This window comes from Coregonus lavaretus (assembly GCF_964263955.1).
Source record: "Coregonus lavaretus genome assembly, chromosome: 3".
Taxonomy (NCBI): Eukaryota; Metazoa; Chordata; class Actinopteri; order Salmoniformes; family Salmonidae; genus Coregonus; species Coregonus lavaretus.
Window position 1 is genome coordinate 66,027,195 of NC_139990.1, and position 18,942 is coordinate 66,046,136.

The 18,942-nt window shown below is 44.3% G+C and overlaps 2 protein-coding genes across 2 annotated transcripts in view; both read right to left on the bottom strand.

Annotated features, from left to right (window-relative positions):
* LOC311127068 (gamma-aminobutyric acid type B receptor subunit 1-like) overlaps window positions 1-6,501 on the bottom strand; it is a gene marked incomplete at both ends in the record, with an annotated part of 41,788 nt that extends 35,287 nt beyond the window's left edge. Inside the window, 4 exons of the mRNA XM_084158817.1 lie at window positions 1,020-1,205; window positions 5,115-5,253; window positions 6,114-6,178; window positions 6,423-6,501. Coding sequence (XP_084014943.1) covers window positions 1,020-1,205; window positions 5,115-5,253; window positions 6,114-6,178; window positions 6,423-6,501 — 469 coding nt within the window. The remainder of the gene's footprint in view (window positions 1-1,019; window positions 1,206-5,114; window positions 5,254-6,113; window positions 6,179-6,422) is intronic.
* Window positions 6,502-9,312: 2,811 nt separating this feature from the next.
* Window positions 9,313-18,758, bottom strand: LOC311127070 (SH3 domain-binding protein 5-like). Its single transcript, XM_084158819.1, has 6 exons — window positions 18,068-18,758; window positions 17,152-17,214; window positions 16,807-16,935; window positions 16,410-16,574; window positions 15,737-15,910; window positions 9,313-11,438 (listed from the first exon to the last, which is right to left on the bottom strand). The coding sequence occupies exons 1-6, from the start codon at window positions 18,320-18,322 to the stop codon at window positions 10,863-10,865; spliced, it is 1,362 nt and encodes a 453-aa protein (XP_084014945.1). The 5' UTR covers window positions 18,323-18,758; the 3' UTR covers window positions 9,313-10,862.
* Between the last annotated feature and the right edge of the window lie 184 nt (window positions 18,759-18,942).

An 18,942-nucleotide genomic window follows, 5' to 3' on the forward strand; every position in this document is an offset into this window, starting at 1 on the left:
AAGATTGAACTCTTTGGCATGAATGCTAAGCGTCACGTCTGGAGGAAACCTGGCACCATCCCTATGGTGAAGCATGGTGGAAGCAGCATCATGCTGTGGAGATGTTTTTCAGCGGCAGGGACTGGGAGACTAGTCAGGATCGAGGGAAAGATGAACGGAGCAAAGTACAGAGAGATCCTTGATGAAAACCTGCTCCAGAGCGCTCAGGACCTCCGATTGGGGTGAAGGTTCACCTTCCAACAGGACAATGACTCTAAGCACACAGCCAAGACAACGCAGGAGTGGCTTCGGGACAAGTCTCTGAATGTCCTTGAGTGGCCCAGCCATAGCCCAGACTTGAACCAGATCGACCATCTCTGAAGAGACCTGAAAATAGCTGTGCAGCGACGCTCCCCATCCAACCTGACAGAGCTTGAGAGGATCTGCAGAGAAGAATGGGAGAAACTCCCCAAATACAGGTGTGCCAAGCTTGTAGCGTCATACCCAAGAAGACTCAAGGCTGTAATCGCTGCCAAAGGTGCTTTAACAAAGTACTAAGTAAAGGGTCTGAATACTTATGTAGTCCCCTGTAGCTCAGTTGGTAGAGCATGGCGCTTGCAACGCCAGGTTTGTGGGTTCATTTCCCACGGGGGGCCAGTATGAAAATGTATGCACTCACTAACTGTAAGTCGCTCTGGATAAGAGCATCTGCTAAATGACTAAAATGTAAATGTAAAAATGTAAATGTGATATCAGTTTTTTTATTTGTTATACATTTCTAAAAATTCTAAAAGCCTGTTTTTGCTTTGTCATTATGGAGTATTGTGTGTAGATTGATGAGGGGGGAAAAAACACTTTAATCAATTTTAGAATAAGGCTGTAACGTAACAAAATGTTGAAAAAGTCAAGCGGTCTGAATACTTTCCGAATGCACTGTATGTGTTGTTTTTCCGTTTATAAACTAAACCAAAACATTTAATATCAACACCAACATCACAATTGAATAACATGAATAGATTGGGATTCCATTCCACACTTACAGAGGCAGACAGGTTTGGGTGAGTCCCACTTGCCCAGCTTGGTGCAGTGTGTGATGTTCCTGCCCTCCAGCATGAAGCCAGCATGGCAGCTGTAGTGCAGCACAGTGCCCTCCACCGGTGGCCCAGGGGGCTTCAACGCCACCCTCCCATTCTCCAGGGACGTCCACACACGAGGGCACAGCAGCACTGGAAGAGAGATGGGCAGAGTAGAGGGAGGAAGGTTAGTGGGAATGATAGCGGTCATATTTACATGACATGTACTAACTGTCAGTCTGTTTCTGCTCTCTTGCCAACTCCTTATGGAACATACAGTGCATTCGGAAAGTATTCAGACCTCGTGACTTTTTCCACATTTTGTTACATTACAGCCTTATTCTAAAATTGATTAAATATTTTTGTTTTCTCATCACTCTACACACAATGCCCCATAATGACAACGCAAAAACAGGTTTTTAGAAATGTTTGCAAATGTATTAAAAATAAAAAACAGAAATACCTTATTTACATAAGTATTCAGACCCTTAGTTATGAGACTCGAAATTGAGCTCAGGTGCGTCCTGTTTCCATTGTTCATCCTTGAGATGTTTCTACAACTTGATTGAAGTCCACCTGTGGTAAATTCAATTGATAGGACATGATTTGGAAAGGCACAAACATGTCTATATAACGTCCCACAGTTGACAGTGCATGCCAGAGCAAAAACCAAGCCATGAGGTCGAAGGAATTATCCGTAGAGCTCCGAGACTGGATTGTGTTGAGGCACTGATCTGGGGAAGGGTACCGACAGATTTCTGCAGCATCAAAGGTCCGCAAGAACACAGTAGCCTCTATCATTCTTAAATGGAAGAAGTTTGGACTCATCCTAGAGCTAGCCGCCCAGCCAAACTGAACAATCTGGGGAGAAGGGCCTTGGTCAGGGAGGTGACCAAGAACCCGATGGTCACTCTGACAGAGCTCCAGAGTTCCTCCGTGGAGATGGGAGAAACTTCCAGAAGGACAACCATCTCTGCAGCACTACCGATAAGGCCTTTATGGTAGAATGGCCAGACGGAAGCCACTCCTCAGTAAAAGGCACCGAAAGACTCTCAGACCATGAGAAACAAGATTCTCTGATCTGATGAAACAAAGATTGAACTCTTTGGCCTGAATGCCAAGCATTACGTCTGGAGTAAATCTGGCACCATCCCTACGGTGAAGCATGGTGGTGGCAGCATCATGCTGTGGTGATGTTTTTCAGCGGTAATTACTAGGAGACTAGTCAGGATTGAGGGAAAGATGAACGGAGCAAAGTACAGAGAGATCCTTGATGAAAACCTGCTCCAGAGCGCTCAGGACCTCAGACTGGGGCGAAGGTTCACCTTCCAACAGGACAACGACCATAAGCACACAGCCAAGACAACGCAGGAGTGGCTTCTGGACAAGTCTATGAATGTCCTTGAGTGGCCCAGCCAGAGCCCGGACTTGAACCCGATCGAACATCTCTGGAGAGACCTGAAAATAGCTGTGCAGTGACGCTCACCATCCAAACTGACGGAGCTTGAGAGGATCTGCAGAGAAGAATGGGCAAACTCCCCAAATACAGGTGTGCCGAGCTTGTAGCATCATACTCGAGGCTGTAATCACTGTCAAAGGTGGTTCAACAAAGTACTGAGTAATGGGTCTGAATACTTATGTAAATGTGATATTTAGGTTTTATATTTTTAATAAAAATGTCTAAAAACCTGTTTTTGCTTTGTCATTATGGGGTATTGTATGTAGATGGATGTGGGGGGAACAATTTAATCAATTTTAGAATAAGGCTGTAACGTAACAAAATGTGGATAAAGTCAAGGGGTATGAATACTTTCCGAATGCACTGTATATGGCATGACAATTCTATAAGGAGTTGGCAACAGAGTAGAAACTTAGACTACTAAGGTACCAGTGTTAATTTTGGCAGCTTTTTTAAATTTAGTTTTAGTCTTAGTTTTAGTCTTCAAATATATTTCAGTCTTAGTCACATTTTAGTCATTTCATTCATTGTTAGTTTTAGTTATTATCAATTGTCAAAATCTGGACAATTTTAGTCTAGTTTTAGTCACATTCATTTTAGTCACATTTTAGTCAGTGTATTTCTTTCCCATTAAATAATTAATATTTAACTTTCATCATGTGCACATTCAGATAGACTTGTCCAACTAGACCTACTATCCCCTAATATAGCTGGCACATTGCTATTGTGGCCGATTGTAACCAATGCCAGCCATGATTTACCATATAGGCTACAAAGCCTTGACTACAGGTTAAACAATTTAGGCATACATCTTTTTTCCCCCAATCATAACCATGGGATGGGGGTAAATAACAGTGATTCCTATTAAAAGGGGAGAATCTGAGCTTTCCAACAATGCCAGAATAATTACTGTACTCCTAACCTCGTCTCCTGGCTCGAATTGCTGGCGCATAGAGCCTGGAAACAGTGGGGACCATTTGGGATTTACTGAGTGACATGATAATCAATTCAAATTCTGAGTGAATCACACGACTATGAGGCGTGGCTCCAAATCGAGGCAGAAAAGTGTTTGTTATGGTGCATCAAGGAAATAATTCCCCAGAGGCCGAGGTAGTAGGAACCGATCGCTGTTCATGCTTATAGCTAGCCTGCGGAACTCTGCTAGCCGTCCTGTAATATGATGTACACGGATGTCACTGAATTCTGTTGACATACTTCAGATATAGCAGACTCTGGAATATCCATATTGCACGAGTTAACCGAGTTGTCTTTGTTGCACACGAACACAAAAAAAATAATGGCCCCCGATTGCAGCACACATAGGGGGAGGTTGCGCTAGATCAGGGTTCTTCAATTCCGGTCCTGGAGGGCCGAAACACCTCTGTTTTTTATCCTCTCCTTCTAATCAGGGGCTAATTCAGACCTGGGACACCAGGTGAGTGCAATTAACTACCAGGTAGAAATAAAAAACAGAAGTGTTTCGGCAATCCAGGACCGGAATTGAAGAACCTTGCGCTAGATGGTGATGGCACTGAGAGATCAGCCAATTAAAACCTGTGTTTTTTTCGTCCGCTCTTGCCATAGGCTTCCTGTCAAGTACCGTTCTGAGGCGCTCGGAAACCAGATGGTTCGACAGAAAGAGAGCCAGCTGGTCGGCGAGATTACTGTACTCCTAATATTAAGCAAATAGCATTAATATTTCCAATCTGAAATAAACTGCACTGGCATTTGCTGACCGTGAGAGCGTCAACACAGATGAAGAACAGCGCACATGGGAAAATAGAGCTTCCAATCTGATGTGATCAAAGCAAAAATAGCCTACATGAAAGTAAGAAAGATTAAACATTATTGTTTCTAGTTAAGGTTAGTTAAAATTGAAGTGTCGTGGCCTGCTGGCTATGCATCAGTTAAAAAGATTGACGAGTGACGTGTGTGAGAGCTGGGCAGAAACATTTACATTTAAGTCATTTAGCAGACGCTCTTATCCAGAGCGCATACATTTTCATCCTGGCCCCCCCGTGGGAAACGAACCCACAACCCTGGCGTTGCAAGCGCCATGCTCTACCAACTGAGCTACAGGGGACTACCAGCTCAATCAGACCGTGCAACTGAAATACTTTAATTCTGCCAATGAGAGGATTGCATTACATATTCTGCAAAGGCATGCATGCTTATGATTGGACAAAACAGATTAAAAGGAGCTTCATGTCAAATTGAATGTCTATTAGTCTCACGTGGAATTCTCGTATCATCACATTTTCATCAACTAAAATGAAAACTAATTTGTTACAGTTTTTGTTCATTTTGTTATGGCTTCTCGTTATCGTCATTCGTTTTCATCAGGAAAAATATTTTTCATCATAGTTATTGTTGATGAAATGAACAGGGTACGTTACAGAGCAGAGTGGTGCACAATGATCAATGATACATCAGAGATATCCTTAAGTAGTGGCAGTGATATAATCTAGTCAATCCAGGAATCACTCTGCACATTGTGAAATTCACTCTGACAGGCATTGAAGAGGAACTTACCCTTAGAGTGTGACAATAGAGTAACAATGAAGTCAAACGGGTAGGCTGTAAATAAAAGAGAGAGTACTTACGACATCTGCTGTGCAGTATGATGTCGGTCCATGTGCCATTGGGAAGGCACTTCCTGACCTTAGGGCCCACTATGACCCTGTTCCCCCTGCAGATGTACTCTATCTCGTAGTCTACTGGTAGGATCTGCACATTGCGGATCTGCACACAGAAATAGATTACGTAGATTGATGTTTAGCTATGTCTTTGTATATGTCCATCACCTGACTAATTAGTTATTCTTCTGATAGGCTTCAATGCATTGCTATGATTAGGACAATAACAACATGGTAGCCACTAGATATGGCCAAGAACAAAAGGGGCGATAATGTCAGAATTGACAAGCAACTATATGAGCTATTTGTACTTTATCTAGGGTTAGATATGATTAAAGGAGTTAATGTAAGGGCTTTTGTTAGTACTGTGATAGTAGTGATAGTACAGTGATAACAGCGGTAGTACACTCTTAGAAAAAAAGGGTTCCAAAAGGGTCCTTCGGCTGTCCCCACAGGAGAACCCTTTTTGGTTCCAGATAGAACCCTTGTGGAAAGGGTTCTACATGGAACCCAAAAGGTTTCTACCTGGAACCAAAAAGGGTTCTTCAAAGGGTTCTCCTATAGGGGCAGCCGAAGAACCCTTTTAGGTTATAGATAGCACCTCTTTTTTTCTAAGAGTGTACTGTGATGGTATTCTGAGTAATGTGATGGTATTGAGGGTACTGTGATGGTATTGAGAGTACTGTGATGGTTTGAGAGTACTGTGATGGTATTGAGGGTACTGTGATGGTATTGACAGTACTGTGATGGTTTGAGAGTACTGTGATGCTATTGAGAGTAATGTGATGGTATTGAGAGTACTGTGATGGTATTGACAGTAATGTGATGGTATTGAGAGTACTGTGATGCTATTGAGAGTATTGTGATGGTATTGAGAGTACTGTGATGGTATTGAGTGTACTGTGATGGTATTGAGAGTACTGTGATGGTATTGAGTGTACTGTGATGGTATTGAGAGTACTGTACCTGTTCTTGTGTCAGGCCTCTGTAGCGGATGCCTCCATCTCTGGGAGGACGGATGATGGCACAGCCTAAAAAGAAATGGGCGAAAGACATTCTGAGTGGAAGAATAATTACTTACAGTAGTCTACATTACAGTCATGAGATATATCACACACCAATTATAATCATCACTCCATCTAAAGCCTTCCTCCATGCATTCAGCAACATTGTGATGATGCTTCATTTAGCAATCTCTACGGTATTTCAAACTGCTAACACACTTACACAAACACACATTGCACGCACGTGTACACACACAAACACAATAATTACCTCCAGTTGTTGAATTATGTATGGCCACAACAAGAGATGGCACAGCATACAGAATTATAAGAAACAATAGCTGTGCCATTACTGGATCTGGAGGGAGGGAGGGAGGGAGGGAGGGAGAGATTAAAGGATGAAATAAGAAGATAATGAAAGGAAGAGAGAGAGGGAAGTTAGTTCTAAACAGTCTTTATACAGTAGTACAGTCATTATATCGTAAAACAAAAACCTCAAGTGCATGGGAGGAACCAACATTCCTAATGGGAAGGTCTTATCAAACACATAATTCATAACCATTGACAAGGACAATCCATGTATCCATCTAAACCAGTGACCAAACAATGACATACACCAACCTTCATATGTACACTATTCATCTAGTAACAAAAACCTCACCTAAAGCAGTTCAGTGAGTAGTGCTTCTGCCACTAGTTGTTACTAATATGTACTGGCTCCATGCGCTATATAGGGACAGTATGAGAGCAGAACTTACTCTGCCATAACCCTGTGCATAATGTACAGATTTATGAGCTCTTCCCACAGTGGAGTGAGATAGGTCAAGATCACTCACTCAGTCCAACAGTGTGCTCTCAGTGCTAACACAGCCAACACAGCAATAAAGTATAAATACACCTAAATATAGCCACTCATTTGCTGCGCTGAATAATGAATGCAACTTCATCATGTTGTCACACAGAGAGATGGAGAGAGAAAGACAGAGAGAGAGGAGGGGAGAGAAAGAGAGAGGACAGGGTGTAGAAAGCTCCACGGTGAGACAGATGGTGGGAAGGAAGGGAAGGGGAGTAGAGGAAGATGGACAGACACTGTTGGATACTTCATTAGCATGACGGTGTATTTATAGAGCACTTACAAGAGCATGCAGGAGGAGACAGACACGGAGAGAGAGAGAGAGAGAGAGAGAGAGAGAGAGAGAGAGACAGAGAGAGGAGAGACAGAGAGAGAGAGAGAGACAGAGAGCGAGAGAGAGACAGAGAGAGAGAGAGCACAGTGGGAGACACTCCTCACATACTGAGATACATAAAAGCAAACTGTGTGAGCATGGTATGGATCAGAGCTTAAAATATATCAAGCTAGCCAGCTTCATAAATATTATGGTAATGTCAGTGGCCTATATTAAATCAACAAGCTGCGCTATAGCTTTAGGTGCAGCGAAACTATTTTCAGAACCATGGACAGCGGATGTATCTGAACAAAAGATTCCAACTGGGACGAGCGTAGAGAAACAGATATTTCTGGACGGTGGACAGCAGCACCCGCGACATCACAGATACGTATCTAAGCCAAAAACCAAAACGTAGATTATTTATTAAGCAAGCCACATCTGACATGCTATTAGAAAAATGCTAAAGCAATGCAAAAATAGCCATATGTTTACAATGGTGTCCAGGTGGATTTAAATATCGAGACACGTGCACTGGACTGATATCGCCTACAAACGCTTTAATGAGGGTCGCTCTGAGGGTGCCACCAACAGTAGGCTACCGGTAGTTGCTGGTCGTGTTGACACGGCCGGGAATCCTTAACGGCCTATCGAGGAAGGCCAGCCCTATATCTGTTTGCACAATTCAGATTTGAGAAGTTCAGATTTCATGTCAATTCTAGCATGCCATTCATTCCCATAGCCTAAATAAATTCACTGAAAACGTGCAAAATATATCTAAAGATAAACTCACGTAATTAATAGGTGGGACTGTGTGTTATATTATGCTCGATAATAAAAAACAATCTAAAGTAATTTACGAGAATACAATTTACATAGGCTAGAGTAGGCCTGTCATCTGAATACAAATATAATACAGTCAAATATATGCAAGCTTGCTTCCTTAGAATTATATACGATTGTTTAGGTTGCACACTGAGTAAGAGATTATAGCATGTAATCATGTGTACTTACAAATACTTTCGACGCGCTCAATCAAGATGACCGAATGTCCGTCGGTTGCGTTTGGGAACACCCAAATGTCGAATTATTTGGTAAAATGTGCTTCTCTGCAACGTATTGTATGGCTATGTTTTTATGGCTATAGATGTGCAACCCGGTCCCCATGCATAGGCTATACATTGAATGTGAAAAACAACCGTATTAATCAGTCTATTGCCATCTACTTCAAATTCGTATGGTGAAAAGTCAGAAACGAAAAATATACATATAAATACACGCACTATATACAATCGCTTCCCCATGTACGACTAAACACAGATTCCTCACACTCCCTCCCTTTTTTTCTCCCTCCCTACAATCTCCAGCTAATTCACGACGTGATGATGGAGAGACGTACGTTTTCTCACGCACAAATCTCCTTTTCCCAGATGTATGTTCAGGTATTGGCCCACACCAGCAAATCGTGATCATGGCAAATCTAAGAGCTTTAATTTTATGATAAGCGTTATGGAGTTATCCTAATCGGTGAGTATTTATACAAAAAAAAAGCAATATGGAAGATTCCCAATATATGCACTTTATAATGCCAGTATTAAGCCTTTGTAAAGCCTTCAGATCCTAGGTCAATGAAGCAGGCATAAGTCGATTTTACAACATTGAGCCTCTATTTTCAGCGTTAGTAAACACAGAGATGTTCTTATACTACAGGCTTTGGTACCCCTCTCTCTCACCCTCCTCCTGACATCTATTCCGAGAGCACCCGTCTCCTTCATATTTATATCCCCGTTGAATAATTGAAGCAGGGGGATAAAAGATAACTCATATAACTCATCTCTTTTCCTGTCTCCTCCCAACCCTCTCGCTTTTTCTGCAAACCCCACATTCTCCTCTTCTTCTAAATCTGTCATTTAGTATCACATCTTCATCCTTAGATAGTGTTGAAGTACAGTATGAATATAAGACAGATATATTGGGTCTAATAATGGCAAAAAGTCAAGATTCCTCTTATTTTATTGTTTAACTGTATGATATTGCATACATGTAAATAACAACAGTGAACTGTACTATATAGCTGGGTGACATTACACTACTGCACCAGAGACTTTACGAATAAATAAAGAGAAAGACATCGAATGGACAATGATCGAAGGGTTGAAAGCATAGAAATACAATTACTATTATTGGTCATTCTATTTCTATGGTTAAGAGAATGAGGGGAGGAGATGGATATATTGGAAGGATATAAAGAGCGGGACAGAGAGGTCAAATCAGGAATACAGCAGATAACCAGCATTAAATAAGATCCCTTTAAAATAACTATACAAAGACGTTCTCAAATATTCAAATAAATCTGTAAATGTCATTATTTTCTCTATAATGTTATAATTACACACAAACTTACATTTAATCTCTTGAATACATTTCTTGTACCCTCCACTTTGCCAAAGCAGTACACAGACAACATTCAAATTAATAAAAAAATAAAAATAAAACAAGTCTAGGCAAACCAGTGTTAGGATGAATAATATATTATTCAAATTTCAAATGAATCATATGGTCAAAAGCATGTCCTTCATGGGAGTATTTCTCATTTGTTGACCAGTTTAATACTGTATACACAGATCTGAACAGTATGCTGTTGCAGCCAGTGCTATACTGTCTGTTTGCGTCGTACTGTGTCAAGGGCAAGGCACACTTCCGTTTATGACCCAAGAGGCTCTAAAGAAAAAAAATATTATTGGGAAATTATTTTCTTTTAAAAATACAAAACAAAGGATCTTAAAATTATGGGCTTAAAATGTTAACAAGTAAAACATAATATTATGTCAGCGTGATCTTTTAGCCCTGAATACTAGTACACATATAATAAAAGTCCAAATAAATAGTCTGGAGTGCTCTCTATCATCAAGGAAGTTGTCAGAAGGGAGTTTGTAACCCTCTTTAGTGCGTTTTGGGGTCCTATTGATTCAAACCCTGAAACCAGGTTTCCAGAATAAGTAAAAAAAAACTTATTCTTCTTGCGCTTTTTGCAATACACATTTGAATTGATGTACTAAAATAATATTTACAGTGCGAAACTAATAACAAATGGTGACGTTAATATGAATTCGCACGTACTTTCCTGTTGCACAAGAAGAACATACTTATACCATAAATTCAGTCATGTTCGTTGTAGTCTCTTACTTAGATTGTTCCTTCATGCACTAGGACATACGTGTCTAAGGTTTCCTTATTGCCAGAATAAGGAAAGTAAAGCAGCTAATCTCAGAGGCATGTACGGTCTAGGAGTTTCAGTAGTGTTGTAATATGATGCAAAACCTGTCAGGCTCCTTATATTGTCAGGTCTTATTTGCCAACGTACCTGTGCTTTGTTACTACTGAGTATCATACACCCCTGTTTAAATGTGTTACTTTAGTTACAGCAGATCTGATTTTCATCATATATTTTATATCATATATTTTGGTCTTTTGCCAGGATAATCAGCTAGCTAGACCGGACACTTTCTTTTCAATTGATAAACTATAAGCGATGAAGACAGCTCTCACAAGCTGAAGCTCCTGTGATGTTGCTTCAGGAAGTGCTGTTGGCGCTGCATTTGTCCTTCCCTTCTTTCTCTTTCCCTCCCTCCCCCTCTCTCCTCCCTCTCATTCTCTCCATCCTCCCCAGGCAGACTGCCCACATCGCTAAATTCCCCAAGGTGTTCGATGGAATCACATTTCTCCAGGTCGGAAGCGATGGTCTGCAGACTGAAGACAGAGAGGGAATCTGACCCTGCTCTCTCTCCATGTGTCTCGGGCCTCTCTCGCCCGTTCTCCCTGTATTTCTCCACCAGCCCAATTTTCTTATACGCCACTCCACTTCTGTCCACCCTGTCAGTCTCTATTGCCCCTCCTCCACATGCCCCACCCTCGGCACCACACACCCCACTGTCCGACTCCGCCCCAATAGGGGGACTCCGCCCACCACAGGCCGTGGTTTGTCCACCTTCAGTTTGGCCCCGCCCCCGCTGAGCGTGGATGGCCTCACTGATTTGCTCCAGGTTGCGCAGGGCGACAGAGTAACGGTTTTTCACTTTGGTCACATGCTCCTCCAGCTGCATCACTTTGGTTTTGTGCTCCTGAAGTCACAGAAAACCCAATATGATGGAGGGAAAAGACAGAGCAACATACAACATTACTTCCTCCTTGGTTTGAGGCCAAAGAGGAAACAATAACCAACAGGAGCAATCATGGATGGACATGACAGCTCTGTATCAATCATTTCACTGCTTTTCTTACAATAACAATTTGAAATTACATATATATTAATTACAACATATATTATATATCACAGGAGGTTGGTGGCACCTTTATTGTGGAGGACGGGCTCGTGGTAATGGCTGGAGTGGAATCAGTGGAATGGTATCAAATATACCAAACACATGGTTTCCAGGTGTTTGATGCCATTCCATTTGCTCCGTTCCAGCCATTATGATGAACCGTCCTCCCCTCAGCAGCCTCCACTGTTATATATCATATACAGTCCATTTGGAAAGTATACAGACCCCTTTACTTTTTCCACATTTTGTTTTGTTACAGCCTTATTCTAAAATGGAATTAATTGTATTTTTTCCTCATCAATCTACACACAATACCCCATAATGACAAAGCAAAAACAGGTTTAGAAATTTTTGCAAATGTATTACAAATAAAAAAACTGAAATATCACATTTACATAAGTATTCAGACCCTTTACTCAGTACTATGTTGAAGCACCCTTGCCAGCGTTTACAGCCTCGAGTCTTCTTGGGAATGACGCTACAAGCTTAGCACACCTGTATTGGTTGCATCACCGCCTGGTATGGCAACTGCTCGGCCTCCGACCGCAAAGCACTACAGAGGGTAGTGCATACGGCCCAGTAAATCACTGGGACCAAGCGTCCTGCCATCCAGGACCTCTATACCAGGCGGTGTCAGAGGAAGTCCCTAAAAATTGTCCAGCCACCCTAGTCATAGACTGTTCTCTCTGGTACCGCACGGCAAGCGGTACCGGAGCGCCAAGTCTAGGTCCAAAAGGATTCTTAACAGCTTCTACCCCCAAGCCATAAGACTCCTGAACAGCTAATCAAATGGCTACCTGGACTATTTGCATTGTCTCCCCCCCCACCCCCCCCTCTCTTTTTAACCTGCTGCTACTCTGTTTATTATCGATGCATAGTCACTTTACCTCTACCTACATATACATATTACCTCGACTAACCTGTGCCCCTTACATTGACTCTGTACCGACACCCCCTGTATATAGCCTCACTACTGTTATTTTACTGTTGCTCTTTAATTATTCGTTTTTTTATTTTTACTTATCTATTTTTTACTTAACACTTATTTTTCTTAAAACTTCATTGTTGGTTAAGGGCTTGTAAGTTGTCACGCCCTGATCGATAGACCTCTGGTTGGTTGGGGCAGGGTGTGAGTTTTCTTTTTAGATTCTATGTTTAGAGTCTAGTATTTGTATTTCTGTTTGGCCGGGTGTGATTCCCAATCAGAGGCAGCTGTCGCTCGTTGTCTCTGATTGGGGATCATACTTAGGCAGCCAGTTTTCCTGCCTGGGTTGTGGGATCTTGTTTGTGTTTCGGTGTGTTTGGCTTGTTTGTGTATAGCCTTCTGATGTCACGTTTCGTTGCCTTTTGTTGTTTTGTCAGTATATTCAGTTTAATAAACATGTTCGCATACCACGCTGCACCTTGGTCTGACCCGTCTCTCAACGGCCATAACAGAAGATCCCACCAAAAATGGATCAAGCAGCGTGCCCAGGAGCAGACACCCTGGACACAGGTGGGGAAGTCATTTTGGACTTGGGAGGAGATATTGGCTGGTGGAGGACCCTGGGTGAAGGAGGAAGCCCAGGCAGGAGGGGAACACAGAAGGCGCCGGCCGAGGAGGAAGCCTGCGAGACAGCCCCAATAAAAAAATTTTTGGGGGGGCTAAAAGGGTGGTCGGGGATCGATAGAGAAGAGCCTCGACCACTGCACTCGTGGGGGCTCAGGGAGGAGTCCTCACTGGAGGAGGACTGGGCGCGGAGAGTAAAAGACTGGTACAGTCGGAGATCTCTAACGTCAGTTCCCAGTCCGGTACACCTCGTGCCTGCGTCTCGTACCAAGTTAGTGGTGCGTGTTCCCAGTCCGGTACGGCCCGTGCCTGCTTCTCGTTCCAAACCAGTGGTGCGTGTCGCCAGCCCGGTACGACCCATACCTGCTCCCTGCACCAAGCCAGTGGTGCGTGTTCCCAGTCCAGTACGGCCCGTCCCTGCTCCTCGCACCAAACCAGTGGTGCATGTCGCCAGCCCGGTACGCCCTGTACCTGCTCCCTGCACCAAGCCAATGGTGCGTGTCCCCAGTCCGGCCCTGCCCGTTCCTGCTCCCCGCACCAAGCCAGTGGTGCGTGTTCTCAGTCCGGCACGGCCCGTGCCCATTCCACCGGGGCCTGGTCCAGCACCGGTCAACGGTTCCACTCCAGAGCCAAAGCAGTCCGCTCCACCGGTGCCCAGTCCAGCTCCGGTCAGCGGCTCCACTCCAGACCCAGAAGTCAGCCCCTCTCCAGGGTCGGGGCCTCCCACACCAGGGTCCAGACAGGGTTTGGTGCATCGCGGGAGGATTGCCGATCCAGGCCCAGCTGTCAGCCCCTCTCCAGGTTCGGGGTCTCCCACACCAGGGTCCAGACAGGGCTTGGTGCATCGTGGGAGGAAGGAGAGGGGAAGCATCGCGCCGAGGTCCAGACCAGACCAGGGGCGCAACGGGGAGGCAGAGAGGGAGAGGTCGTCACGCCCGGAGCCGGATCCGCCTCCGAGGATGAATGCCCACCCGGACCCTCCCCTAATGAGTCAGGTTGGTACGGCCGGAGTACGCACTTTGGGGGGGGGGGGGGGGGGGTACTGTCACGCCCTGATCGATAGACCTCTGGTTGGTTGGGTCAGGGTGTGAGTTTTCTGTTTAGATTCTATGTTTGGCCGGGTGTGATTCCCAATCAGAGGCAGCTGTCGCTTGTTGTCTCTGATTGGGGATCATACTTAGGCAGCCAGTTTTCCTGCCTGGGTTGTGGGATCTTGTTTGTGTTTCGGTGAGTTTGGCTTGTTTGTGTATAGCCTTCCGACGTCATGTTTCGTTGCCTTTTGTTGTTTTGTCAGTGTATATTCAGTTTAATAAACATGTTCGCATACCACGCTGCACCTTGGTCTGACCCGTCTCTCAACAGCCGTGACATAAGTAAGCATTTCACTGTAAGGTCTACACCTGATGTATTCGGGGCATGTGACAAATACAATTTGATTTGGGGAGTTTTCCCCCATTTTTCTCTGCAGATCCTCTCAAGCTCTGTCAGGTTGGATGGGGAGCGTCACTGCACAGCTATTTTCAGGTCTCTACAGAGATGTTCAATCGGGTTCAAGTCCGGGCTCTGGCTGGGCCACTCAAGGACATTCAGAGACTTGTCCCGAAGCCACTCCTCCATTGTCTTGGATGTGTGCTTAGGGTCGTTGTCCTGTTGGAGAAAGAGAACCTTCGCCCCAGTATGAGGTCCTGAGCGTTCTGGAGCAGGTTTTCATCTAGGATCTCTCTGTACTTTTCTCTGTTCATCTTTCCCTTGATCCTGACTAGTCTACCAGTCCCTGCCACTGAAAAAGATCCCCACAGCATGATGCTGCTACCACCATGCTTCACCGTAGGGATGATGCCAGGTTTCCTCCAGACGTGATGCTTGGCTTTCAGGCCAAAGAGTTCAATCTTGGTTTCATCAGACCAGAGAATCTTGTTTTTCCATGGTCTGAGAGTGGCTTCCGTCTGGCCACTCTACCATAAAGGCCTGATTGGTGGAGTGCTGCAGAGATGGTTTTCCTTATGGAAGGTTCTCCCGTCTCCACAGAGGAACTCTGGAGCTCTGTCAGAGTGACCATCGGGTTCTTGGCCACCTCCCTGACCAAGGCCCTTCTCCCCCGATTGCTCGGTTTGGCCGGGCGGCCAGCTCTAGGGAGAGTCTTGGTGGTTTCAAACTTCTTCCATTTAAGACTGATGGAGGCCATTGTGTTCTTGGGGACCTTCAATGCTGCAGAAATTTTTTGGTACCCTTCCCCAGATCTGTGCCGCGACACAATCCTGTCTCGGAGCTCTACGGAGAATTACTTCGACCTCGTGGCTTGGTTTTTGCTCTGACATGCACTGTCAACTGTGGGACCGTATATAGACAGGTGTGTGCCTATTTCTGTTTTTTATAAAATGTACAAAAATGTCTAAAAACATGTTTTCGCTTTGTCATTATGGGGTATTGTGTGTAGAATTAATTAACTTAATCCATTTTAGAATAAGGCTGTAAAGTAACAAAATGTGGAAAAAGTCAAGGGGTCTGAACACTTTCCGAATGCACTGTATATTATATATCTATTTACCTCAAGTATGTAGTTGAACTGGGCCTTGAGCTCGAAGTAAGGCTTGGACTTAACGATGGCCCTCTTGAGAGATTTCTGCAGGGTCTGGACTCGAGCCTCTGCTGTCTGACAAGAGTGGGTGACACGCATGTGCTCCCGTTCGCTGCGTAGGCGCTCCTCCTCTGCCTCGTTCACCTTGAACACACAACAACACAAATGTTTAGATGGGAAAACACCCCAATCAGTATCCTAACCCCCAACCAACCTAACAAAACGAACTGCCTAGCTCATTGAAACCAATCCAATTCAAAAGAGCTTAGGCACGGGAGAAAATAGCTACCCGGGGGGTGGGGGAATGGTAAGGAAAATACTGATTCAATGTATACCGTATCAGCCACCTCAAATAGCCTACACATTGATCACGTTTGATGCAATGATACAATGATACAGAATGCAACACAACCTGGAATATTGCTTACACTGGCAGCTGGGGTTGCCAAACAAGGCTAACTGCCAAACTAATTTAAACAAATTTTTGTCATGGGGGAACATAGCTACTTGGCGGTGGGGTGGGGATTGTAAGGGAAATACTGATTAAATGAATACCATATCAGCTCGCTCACATACTAGCTGATGAAAACATTTTATTTTGTATTGATGCAGTTATAGCGGTAGCTGGGGTTTCCCCTGTTACCTTGGAGGTAGCATGGTTGAGCATCTCCTGCCAGGTGGGGTCCAGGGTGTTCTTGCCGTCGGCCATGAGGCCCTGCTCTGCCACGTAAACCATCTCCCTGGCAGCCGTGTGCATGGAGACAGCCCGCTCGTAGCTCAGCGCCGCCTTCTGGGTCTCCTGCTGAGCCTGTGGGAGGGACAGCCAATCAGATACTGAGAAAACAGGGCATGCAGTTGCACAGCAACCAATCACGGGGGACAAACAATTAAACTGTTGTTGAGATTTGAGAAAAGTGGGACAAGCAGGTGAATGGCAAATACTGCATCGATTCCCATATTTTGATTCATTTAAAGATGAACTCTTGAAATGTGTTGTTGCAAATGCCATGAAATCCCACACAGTGCATGTACAACAGTACCTCCTTGGCAAGTCGACGAGCCTCATAGTAGGGCCTGGCCTTCTCGATGCAGGTACCAAGCTGGGAGCTGTGGGCGTTCAGTTTTCTGGCCGAGTCTGTGAGGATCTTCCTGTAACCCGATCTGGCATCCTACACATGTACAAAAGGAATTCCTAATCAGATTTCATTGTAATGGGCATTTCTGCTAATCTAAAGCATATTTTCCAGATTAAGAATGGGTTTAAAGCATGTTATAGGAATTGAAAATGAACTGACGATTGATTCTTTGGAAAAACCTGATCAGTACGGAAAGGGGTGATGTATTGGGCCAGATTTATCATGGGAGAGGTGATGATATCTACTTACATCCAAGTGCAGTTCTAGTTGGTTGATTTCTACACTGGCCTCGTTGAGGTGTTCCAACTCCTCCTGGAAACAGAAAATATATGAGGGAGCACAGGAGAAGGCAGATTTAATAGTTGGTTTGTAACAACACAATCAGTTAATATTAGCTCTCTTGGCACCACTGTTACATTTGGTGGATAATCCCTGTTTATTTCAACATAGATTAACATAGATTAATCACATCATGATATCAGAAAGAGTGGCATGGGGCCTCCCGAGTGGCGCAGCAGTCTAAGGCGTCACTACAGCCTGAGGTTCGATCATTACCGTCCGTGACCGGGAGTCCCATAGGGCGGTGGACAATTGGCCCAGCGTCGTCCGGGTTAGGTGAGGGTTTGGCCTGGGGGGCTTTACTTGGCTCACGCGCTCTAGCGATTCCTTGTGGCGGACTGGGCGCCTGCAGGCTGATTACAGTCTTCAGTTGAACGGTGTTTCCTCAGACACATTGATGCAGCTGGCTTCCGGGTTAAGCGAGCAGGTGTTAAGAAGCATGGTTTGGCGGGTCATGTTTAGGAGGACACATGACTCGACCTTCGCCTCTACCGAGGCAGTTGGGGAGTTGCAGCGATGAGACAAGATCGAAATCACGAAATTTAGGAGAAAAGGTGAGTAAATATTATAACAACTAAAAAATATTTAAAAAGAGAGTGGCATGTGCACAAACATTGATTTAATTCTCCTGAATTAGCCATTATGGACTGAGCAAAACATCACTCCCCTGTTGAATGATCAACAGTAGGCTAATTGACCATACAAGACTGCAGTTTATCTACTCATGCATGCAACTCATTTTGTTAACCTTTAGCTATAAAGCATAGACCAGGAAACCCCATTGAGATTAAAATCTATTATAAGGGTTCGGCCAATCTTTCCTCACCTGAATTCTGGGATCCAATTCCTCTTCATATGGGCTGTGTAGTTCACCTTCGTTCTTCTCTTTCGCTGTACACTCTTCTCCCTCGCAGGTTTCTTTCTCTTTGAGCACCGTTTCAGCTGTATCTCCATTAATTTCCTTGTCATTTGGTTCCCCGCCCTTCACCTCGGCATCCCCACCAGGGGTCTCTTCCCTCCATTCACCCACTTCGGGGTCTCCGGAGCCTGCTGGGCTCACACGCAAATCACCTGGCTCCATTCCAGGCCCAGTTAGCAGGCTAACGTTAGCTAACTTAGTTGACCAAATAACGGTACCTTTGCTTTTCTTTTTAGCCAACTAGCTATGTGTTCTACACAGTTACTAACTGCGTTTTGTATGTGTGAGAATTTGTTTAGGACCATAGGGAAAAAAACTATTTTGACAGAGAGCAAAGCCAGACTATCATTCAATCCCGCTAGTTTAGCAACAGGAGGCGAACGTGACGATACTACCTGTACAGTAGCCAGCTCTACAGCTAACGTTAGCACGTTGCATGAAAACAAAACATCATTTAAAAGGGAATTGACTGAAAATAACGGACATTGAAATTAAATCTAATTGCCAATAAATAATTATGTTTTTTCATCACCAGTAGTCTCTCCTCCATCTCTCCCACCTAGCTTTCCCTCCACCGCTTGCTTGCTTGCTAGCTAACCTCGGCTCTGCTCTTAGTTAGCAAAACAAAAGGTAAATAGAGAACGCTTACCTCTTCCTTTGGTTTGAACTCTTAAGGGTTCCGTAGCCATACCTCGTATTTTGGTTTGAACTCATAAGGCTTCCGTAGCCACAACTTGCTTTTAGAAGTCTCCAAACTGGGCAAGCTTTTTGCAGAAGCAGTC